At 43.0% G+C, this 9,448-nt stretch overlaps 1 protein-coding gene across 3 annotated transcripts; it reads right to left on the bottom strand.

Annotated features, from left to right (window-relative positions):
* Positions 1-291: 291 nt before the first annotated feature.
* Positions 292-9,009, bottom strand: MRPS33 (mitochondrial ribosomal protein S33). Of its 3 annotated transcripts, none has more exons than XM_005901071.3 (4): positions 8,909-9,009; positions 7,595-7,647; positions 4,385-4,626; positions 292-652 (listed from the first exon to the last, which is right to left on the bottom strand). In XM_005901071.3, the coding sequence occupies exons 3-4, from the start codon at positions 4,597-4,599 to the stop codon at positions 547-549; spliced, it is 321 nt and encodes a 106-aa protein (XP_005901133.1). In that variant the 5' UTR covers positions 4,600-4,626; positions 7,595-7,647; positions 8,909-9,009; the 3' UTR covers positions 292-546. The 3 variants fall into 3 exon arrangements, with proteins under 3 accessions (XP_005901133.1, XP_070225268.1, XP_070225269.1); XM_070369167.1 differs by having other exon boundaries at positions 8,913-8,933; XM_070369168.1 differs by lacking the exon at positions 8,909-9,009 and adding an exon at positions 4,918-5,037 and having other exon boundaries at positions 7,595-7,636.
* Positions 9,010-9,448: the final 439 nt, after the last annotated feature.

Genomic DNA, 9,448 nt, shown 5'->3' with positions numbered 1-9,448 from the left:
ACCAGGGCTCTGGCAGCTTGTATAAAGCAGGTATTCGGTACTCTCCTACCAGGCACAGCCTTTTATCCCACAAACTTACCTTGCAGATATTCTCAAAGGAGTAGGCAGAGAGGAACATAAAGTTTGTGAGCTTGGTGGTGGAGACAGTGGTTGAACAGCCAGAGAGATCAAAGAATTTAGGGGTGGTTTAGGTGGGGAGGCAAGAAGGGAGTAATGAGGACGTTCATTTAATGAGTCTCCCCTCCACTCCCCCAACATCCCATCCCCTCCCAAACCAGTCATTCAACAATAAATAGTCATGCATTCCATTTCTTTGGGGAATAAGGTAAACCTCAGATTACAGAACCAAGGCAGATAATTTTGCAGAATTACAGTGAAACCAGTCACAGTTCAACTGGGTTAGATTTCAACATGGAGATGATGGTGTTCCTCCAAACAGCCTTCAACCTGCGAAGCTGACACTCCTCCAGGATGTGGATGGACCGTAAATACACTTCCTCCTGCTTTCAGCCGCTGAGAGAGAAGTCCTCCCCTGGCGGACTAGCACTATTTCTTTTTCGCTGCTCTTTTCCCTTCTCCTTTCCTTGGCTTCACCTTTCCACGAAGCTTCTTTAGACGCAGCTGCTCATCCTTGAAGTCCTGATGTTCGTCTCTGAAAGGAGAAAAGAAAAAAATAATTAGCCAGTATTTTTACCAGACTGGAGAAGTACACCTGTCTAGAATGTTCCCTCAGGTGGTTCTGGTTATCAAACTCTGACTTCTACAGCTTAGTGAACAGAAAGGACAGGGAGCCCCTGAGGTACAGAGGGGCTGTGTTCCCAGAGTTCATTTCTAAGTCAGTTTGCCCTTACAGAAGCGAGGTCACGAACAGCAGTTACTTGCCAAGCCCATCCGTGTAAACTGATATAACTAGGATTCAATACTAATAATTTCCCCAGGTTTCCCTGTAACACCAAGACTACACAGTGATGGGGGCAGAAAGTGGGTATAAGCTTCAGTAGCTACATGAGACCCTGGGAGGCCCAGGGATCAGCACCTAAGGGGACACGTGTGGAGGAAGCCGCCTGGATGACAGTGGATGAGTCACACAGAAGGCTGCTGGGGAGTCTCCAGCAGAAGGAAGCTGCGTCAGCAGAGAGGAACTCCACAGACAAGCCCTTGAGGAATCAAGGCGGCCAGGGCTGTTTGTACATATTAATAGGGTGTAAGCTGAAGACTGCCTGTATTGTATAAAAATGTCTGCATTTTACAATTAAACATGGTCATTCCTCAGTATCCTTGGGGGACTGGCTCTAAGACGCCCCCCACCAATAGATACTAAAATCCACTGGTGCTCAAGCCCCTTATATAGCATAGCATATAATCTACACATATCCTCCTGTGTACTTTAAATCATCTACTTATAATACTTAATAAAATAAATGTAAATGTTATATATAAAGAGTTGCCAGTGCTTGGCAAATTCAAGGTTTGTTTCTTGGGACTTTCTGGAATTTTTTTTAATATTTTCAATCTGTGGTTGGTTAAATCTACAGATAGCTAACCTGTGGATAAGGAGGGCCTAAAACAGTATCGTGTTTTGATATGTAAGCTCTGGAACCCATGTGACCCTGGGTTCAAGCTACAGCTCCACCACCTAGTAGCTGTGTGACCTTGGGTGAGGATCCTTCCCTCTCTGCACCCTGGTCTCCTCACCTGTTTGAGTGTGGATAGTGGTAAACTAATTACATGTAAGAGAGTGGTTTCCCGGGCCCAATTTTTAACTCCTGATGCTCTTTTTTTTAGGGTTTCCCTGGTAGCTCAGCTGGTAAAGAATCCAATGCAGGAGACCCTGGTTCGATCCCTGGGTCAGGAAGATCCCCTGGAGAAGGGCATGGCAACCCACTCCAGTATTCTTGCCTGGAGAATCCCCATGGACAGAGGAGCCTGGTGGGCTACAGTCCACAGGTCACAGAGTCCGACATGACTGAGGACTAAGCACACACAGCACAGCTGCTTTTAAATTTTTTTATTCTTTAATTTTTGGCTGTGCCGTGTGACTTGTGGGATCTTAGTTCCCCAGTCAGATATTGAACCCGGGCCCTTGGCAGTGAAAGCTCAGAGTCTTAACTGCTGGACCACCAAGGAGTTCCCCCAGGTTGTTTTAAAAAATAGATAGGTTTTATAGGGTTGGATACAGACCTCTCTGGGATTAGCTATGCGCTGTGCTTTGCTCAGTCGCTCAGCTGTGTTCAACACTTTGCGACCTGATGGACGGTAGCCCGCCAGGCTCCTCTGTCCATGGGATTCTCCAGGCAAGAATGCTAGAGTGGGCTGCCATGCCCTCCTCAGGATTAGCTATGATTGCCCCCAAGTAAGTCACTCTCAAAAAAGCAGCCAGAGTCATTCTTCTGAGACATAAGTCAGATCATGTCACTCCTCTCTGTTCACAGCCTGGCAAATCACTCTCTGCTTTCTCAGCCCGCTTCACAACCTGCCTCCTGTCCCATGGTTTTCCCGTCAGCCTGTGACGCTCCTGGAACAGACGAGGCGTATTCCTCAAGGTCTTTGCTCTGCTTTGGCCTCTGCCTTGAAAGCTCTTCCTTGGGTACCCCCGGCTCACTCTCCACCCTCAAGTCTCTGCGGAAACCTCTCTTCTCAGTGACGCACCCTGACTGTTCTGTTTGATACTGTGGTCTGCCCTTGGCCTGCCCACTGAGGGCCCATCAGCACTCTTGATCCTGCTCAGCTGGCTCTACTATTTTTTCCCCCTGCATCACATTCAACTTTGTACCATACCACATAATTTACTTATTTAGTATGTTTTCCCCTCTCTTCTTCCCTCCTGTCAGTCATTTCTGACAACCCCCTCAGGCAGAAATAAAATTCCATAGGCAGGGGTCTTTATGGATGAATCGCCCAAGCACCTGCTTGATGGAATGAGTCACTGTTTTTGAGACCCTGATTCCCTCCCCGTTTTGTAGGTCTTTGTAAGACTTTTTTTTTATTGAAGTCTGTCTGCTTTCATCCTGCCTGACTCCCCAGGAGGCCTTGTGTTAGAGGCACCGTTTACTGTACCTAGTGACTACATACGTGAAAATAATTGTGCTTCTCCATGGATAACTAAAGCTAAGTGTTTTTCCTCTGTCCCCAAAGACAGTTGAGGCTTTATTTTTCAAACAAATGGGGAGCAGCAGCAAAAAAGTAAATTAAAATAATCGAAGGTAATTTTGATATGGGTTATGATTTTCTACTCAGGACACGTGTCTTTCAATATTTTATTTTATTTTAAGAATAAAATTAATTTTTATTTTTTGAGCCAAGACTTTAGTGAGATAATCCCAAAAGCAATTCCAGAAATTCAAAACACATCATGGATTATCATCTCTAGTGATATATTAACGAAGAAAATCTATTTTGTTCATAGAACGTTTCCCTTGTGCCCATCTTAAATGCCTGCATATGGAAGGTACTTAAAAAAGAAAAAAAATCTGTTGGGTAAATGAATGTACCAATCTCTAGTTATTTGGAATGAACTGTTAATCTTATTATATTAGAGCGAACAATCCCAAATTAATTTTTGTAACATCGCCCTAAGACAATTAAAACATGTTAAATTAAAAAAAAAAAGTAGGCATTTGACTTGATACAATTATGTACTATTTAAATTCTTGTATAATGAGCATGTATTCATTTGGTAATTAAGACATTTTTTAAAAGAAAAACGATCACAGGGGTATTTGATCTTTTTTCTTTTTAGAGCAGCATATTATCTTAAGCGCCCACTTCCTACACATGCACGAACATACAAATGCATGGTGGAAAGAGCCCGCTACTCTTACTATTACATATCATTATCCTATTATAATATCGATTACCTATTACCCGTAAAGGTAAACTTCAGCTTTAGTATACCAAAAAGGGTACCAATTAAAAATGCCCAAAGAGGGTGAAAGGAAATAAGAAATCCAACAAAACTGCCATCAGGAAGGAAAGGAGGCTCCCTCTCACCAGTTAGGAAGCAGGTCAGCTGCGCCCTTTTCATCTGACCAGCAGGATCTGCTCAGTGTGTGGACCCGTTTCCCCTGCATCCACTGAGCGCTCTTAGATTAACGACTAACTCAAGGTCTCTCTATAGCTCGGTATCTAGTCACTGTTAGTCACATCTTAGACATAATTAAGGTATGTCTTCTAGTAAGTGCACGTTCCCTTTTTTTTCTTAGTATACTCATTATGGACAATTTTGAAAGCTTTCCCCTCCCACAACTGTACCTTTTGAACTACCTGGGCACTATTATAAGAACCAAAAAACTATGAAAGTAGAAAGACTAATTTTTTCCCTTTCTGATCTATTAAACAAACCTCCTATAGGTTACTCTTTGTGGGTTTTTTTTTTTGTCATTACCTGTAGAGGCCAACAGAACGTAGTATCCCCATGAGTGCAAAATAAGTGTTGTGATTTGGATACCAGTCATAAGTCTCCTTCCTCTTGGCCAAAGGCTGCTCACTGAACAGCTTCACCACTTTCATGGATTTGGAATCAGTAGGCCTGGCAACCTCACTGAATAGCCGGGCACTCAGACGACTCATGCGCAAGGCATATTCTGAAAGTGAAGACATTTCTTGAGCAGCAAGGAACAAGAGGCCCTATAGAAAAATGAGAACACAAATGGTTCATGTTAAGAAATTCCCAGATTATCTAAGGAATGCTTTACAAAGTGAAAACACAGAGAGCCACCCATGACTTAGTTCCTGTTGGCAGGACACGCCTTGGGGTTGAGAAATGTCCACAGTTGGAGGGGATGCACAGTTCCTTTGCATGCTTTCCCCTTGCATCTTTTATGTTGGATGTTCACATGATTACTCCTGTGCTGTAATGCCCTTTTGACAATGAACAGTTTTGTGATTTAATAGGTTATTTACTGATAGTCAGCTTACCTATTTGTAGGCTAGATGAGGACAGGGAAACAAGTCATCCAGCCACAGCATCTGTTATTATACCTTCAGAAAACACCGACTTCAGCACTCTGCAGAATAAACATGCTGACTGCTTGCCATCTAAAGGTTTAATCATGGTGGAGAAATAATTATGCTGTTGTCTTTATTATCAGCCCTTTGAACACTGTTCTCCTCAAGGGCTCCAGATGGCTCTGAGAACGGCTAATGAGTTATGAGGTCATTTAGCCTCTAGGTTGCTGGATTGGATTCTGCCTAGAGACGGAGAGCCAGTTGGGAAAAACAGAGATAGTAGTCTTATAGGAATTAACTCGACGGCTCAAAAGATTCATTTTATTCCTGAATAAAAGGCATTTATGAGTTGTGATGTGACGTGTCTTATCTTCCATCTTATATATTCTGTTTTAATGAAAGCTTGCTAAATTCGTATTAGCTGAAAACAGTAACTTTTTCTTTGGAGGCATAAAATGGTGAAATAGTGTAAGAATGATATCTGCAATATGCAGAAATTACAGGTAATATATATTGAAGATTATATAAGTGATACATTAAAAATCAAGACTGTTCACAAGTACTATACCAGTATTTTATAACTATAAATGGAATATTACCTTTAAAAATTGTGCATCACTATAGAGTATATCTGTAACATATAATATTGTACATCAGCTATAATTCAATTACAAAAGCAGTAGAGAGTTTCTTATATTAGAAAAAAGAATGATGCTAGCAGACTAACTCTCATTCCATTTTAGTTCAAATTTAAGTGTAACTGTCAGCAGAGTATACTAATTTACATAAACTTTTGTAGTGACATGAGAGTTTTGTTGACTAAGACAGTATCCTGGGGGACAGTTCATCTAGGATGAAAAGGAGTTGACCTCTGAATAGAAAAAAAGGCATCAACTTATCTTGAAAAACCAATGGAAGAAATGTATTAAAAAAAAAACTCTCCTAAACAGGAATGCTGCCAAGTAAATGTCAAAATTGCTCTAGCAATTTAAATACCCAGTATTTAAAGAACTTTTCATGTCCATTCCAAGATCCACTGAAAGAGCCTGAAGGATGACCTGAAACCAATTTCAGGTCAATCTCTAACCAGTTACCTTCTGAAAACCAACCAAGCAATCTTGGGCCAACAGTGCCACCTGAAGGCCAGCAATGGGAGAACGGTCAGGTCCACGGTCTCCCAGCCCCTCTCCCCTCCATCTGTGCAAGCCTTACTCCTTTCAGCACTCTGTTGCAGGATTCCCTTCTTTCCCAACTCTTGCTCCACTGTGGATGGGGGTGGGTTGGTGTTGTTAGGGCTAGGTTTATAATTTCATCAATGAGAAAAAGTCACTAACAGTTTAACATATAAAGAGAATATAATAACGTATCAGGTTTTGCACATTACCAGAAGTTGCCTTCAGAAGCTACAAAAAGTTTCTTTGCATGCATTATCTTTTCTCCTCCCTCCACCCTTCAGTTCAGTTCAGTCACTTAGTCATGTCTGACTCTCTGCGACCCCATGAACTGCAGCACGCCAGGCCTCCCTGTCCATCACCAACTCCCGGAGTTCAACCAAAATTGGGTGAACGATTACCTACTGTCTCTAAATATGAGTCTCCCTTTCGGAAAACAAAGCTTGCAGGACTGTGTGAGAAATAAGACAGTGGCACTGAATAAATGGCAAACTTAAAAAAGCAAAAACTTAAACGTGCTTGGTATTCATACATTCTATATACAGACACATTTGTTTGTTCCTTGTCCTCATTTAACCACACACAAAAGGAGATGCATACTCCATGCGGCTGAACCTGTGCCTCCCTGGAATGGTATCCTCACTTACAAACACTGACACCCAGGGAAACACAGGGGAGGGGACCACAGCTTGGCAGTAAGGAGGAAGGGACTCACCAGGACTGTGGTCATTGAAAGCAACACAGGATGCTAAGTCATCTCCATGCCAGCCTTGGAAGGCAGCAAAGTGCTGGGACATGGCTCATGGATAATAAGGTCTCATTAGAATCCAATGGAGGGCTTCCCTAGTAGTCCAATGGTTAAGAATCTGCATGCCAGTGCAGGGGACATGGGCTTGATCCCTGGTCTGGGAAGATTCCATGTGCCACGGGGCAACTAAGCCCATGTGCTGCAATTGGTGATCCCGCTCACTAGAGCCTGCGCTCTGCATCAGGAGAAGCCACCATAATGAGAAGCCTGAGCGCTGCTACTAGAGAAAAGTCCACATGCAGCGATGAAGAACCAGTGCAGCAACACATAAGTAAATAAATAGAAAGATTTGTTAAAAAAACAATAAGAAGAATCCTATGGAAATGGTCATATCACAAACTCAAGTCCTAGAACTTTTCTGATGGAGAAAGAGAATGAGCCTCTTCAAACCTGAAACATTTACTAGAAACAAAGAAGCACTTGCTAAATAGAAACAAACAAAATGGCTGTAACAATTACCAGTTACTGCTCTGTAGCCTCTTACAGAGCACAGACCAATATGCTCCTGATGAAGGATGGCATAGGTGCTAGGTAATCCTTTCTTTCCCATAGATTAGAACAGCTCAAGAGTTATGCTGTCCCTAAATACTGGTCCTGAGACTGGCAAACTGCCACTCATCACTAGCTTTGATTTTTTTTTTTTTTTTTAAGATTGGGAAAGCCTTACCTAGGACTTTTCAGGATCCTCGTATGTCCCTTTATGGAAACTTTCAACTTTATCTTAAAAACAAACAAACAAAAAAGAACATGATTACCGTGTGAAAGACATTAAGGTAAAAGGCAAGTAAATTAGATTTTTATCCACATGAGGCCACTTAAAATATCAAATTTTCTTTAAATGTGAACTAAATAAAAGAGTATCATGAAGAAAAATTACCTGGACTGAAAATGCTAAGTAAAAACGAATTACTGAAATGTGCTGGAGCAAGACAGGAGAAAATGTCCATATTATTGCTTTAGCATATAAAGGTAAGTTTCTGTATCTTTCTGATAGGTCTGATGCAGTAAAAAGGTCAGATTTGTACAGTAACTGACTTTGGATTATGTTTGCCTTTTTTCTTTGAAAAGTGTGGATGATGTTCAAGAGTTCTTAATCTGGGTATACCTCAGTGTGGCCAATCTCGAGGAGCTGTATTTAGAAGCATGAAAGGTGTGTGTGTGTAAATTCTGCTGCGGAGGCAGGCTTCTCAAAAACCACTGGTTAGTGGACAGCACCAGCTTTAGAGTACACAAAGATGGCTGGAATTTTGCCTTTCTCCTTTAATGTTCATATCGTGTTTGTAGTAGTATGTATTCTTTGCTTTCCTTTTCTCATCTACTACAGGACAGTTATACTACCTCACTGTCTTGCCAGGGTGACAGACGAAAGTCATGGCACAATGCCTGCCCTAACAGTCATCAGTCAAGGAAGTCGCACACTGTGCACGCGTGTTTCACACACACACAAAGCCAATCTAGACACAACGCTTTATTATTTTTAAAGCTTGGCGCTAATTATTTTACTGGGTCTCAGAGACATGAACGGCTCTGAATGTAGGTCAAGCTTTACTCATTTCAACAAGAACATCCCCAACCCCCTCCAACTGCCTGGATCACACCTCTCTCCTGTGACGGAAGCAACAGTGTCAAGCTGGGCTTTCCGCTAATACATTTAAGCTGATACAACTTATCTGCATTACCCCCGACTTCCACACACCTAAGGCCGACTGATGAGCATAGAAACCAAGACTTGAATGCTGCCTGATCAGAGTAATTGGGCCGGAGAGGAAACTACGCCAGGGCCCTTCGTTTGGTAAATTCAAGTTAAGCAGGAGAAGGCCAAGTTGTTTGGGTGATACCTGTGAAATCTGCGAGCTGGTTAATGAAACTGACTCCTCCTATTCTTGGCGACTCTACAAGATTGGAGACCCCCGTTCGGTCTCTAAAGCCATCGCCCACAACTCACTACAGAGCCCCCGCTAAAAGTCACGTACGGCCTTACCTACTTGTGACCTCTCCTGTGAGCCATTTTCCCGGAAGGCCAGCCCCCAGCCCGCCCCCAAGTGCCCGCCAGAGACTCCAGTGGAGAGCAGTAGAGAAACGTAAGCGTGGTGGCTAGAGAGGAGTCTTAGGGAAAGACCCGGAACTCTTAATGTCGTACCTGACGCCTGCGCAGTGAGAACAGCGCCTCCTGGTGCGCGGAGGACTGACGGTGATGTAGCTTCAGGTGCGAGAGGCCTGGTTTTCATGGACTGTCCTGCAGGGTTCGCTAATTGTATTTTGTTGGAAATGGCTCTAGCGCGGACCGCTCAACCTCTGAAATAGTGTTTATACGTGTTCCTTGTCGGGGAGAATGAAATGCGTTTGTTTTTTCTTTTCCTCCTTCCGCTTTGTTTCTGTGTGTTTTCTTTCTCTTTTCATCCAGCTTAGGCCTTGACGTGCTCCAAGCGCATTGCTTGACTTTAGGGGCTGAGGAATCTTCTGACTCACCAGGAGTGCCATTCCCCTCCCACTTTGCTGGGTTAGGGGCGCTGTTTGGAGC

Source organism: Bos mutus, chromosome 4 (genome assembly GCF_027580195.1).
Source record: "Bos mutus isolate GX-2022 chromosome 4, NWIPB_WYAK_1.1, whole genome shotgun sequence".
NCBI classification, from domain to species: domain Eukaryota; kingdom Metazoa; phylum Chordata; class Mammalia; order Artiodactyla; family Bovidae; genus Bos; species Bos mutus.
Note: the sequence above shows the minus strand (reverse complement) of the source record. Positions and strands in the feature narration are given on the sequence as shown.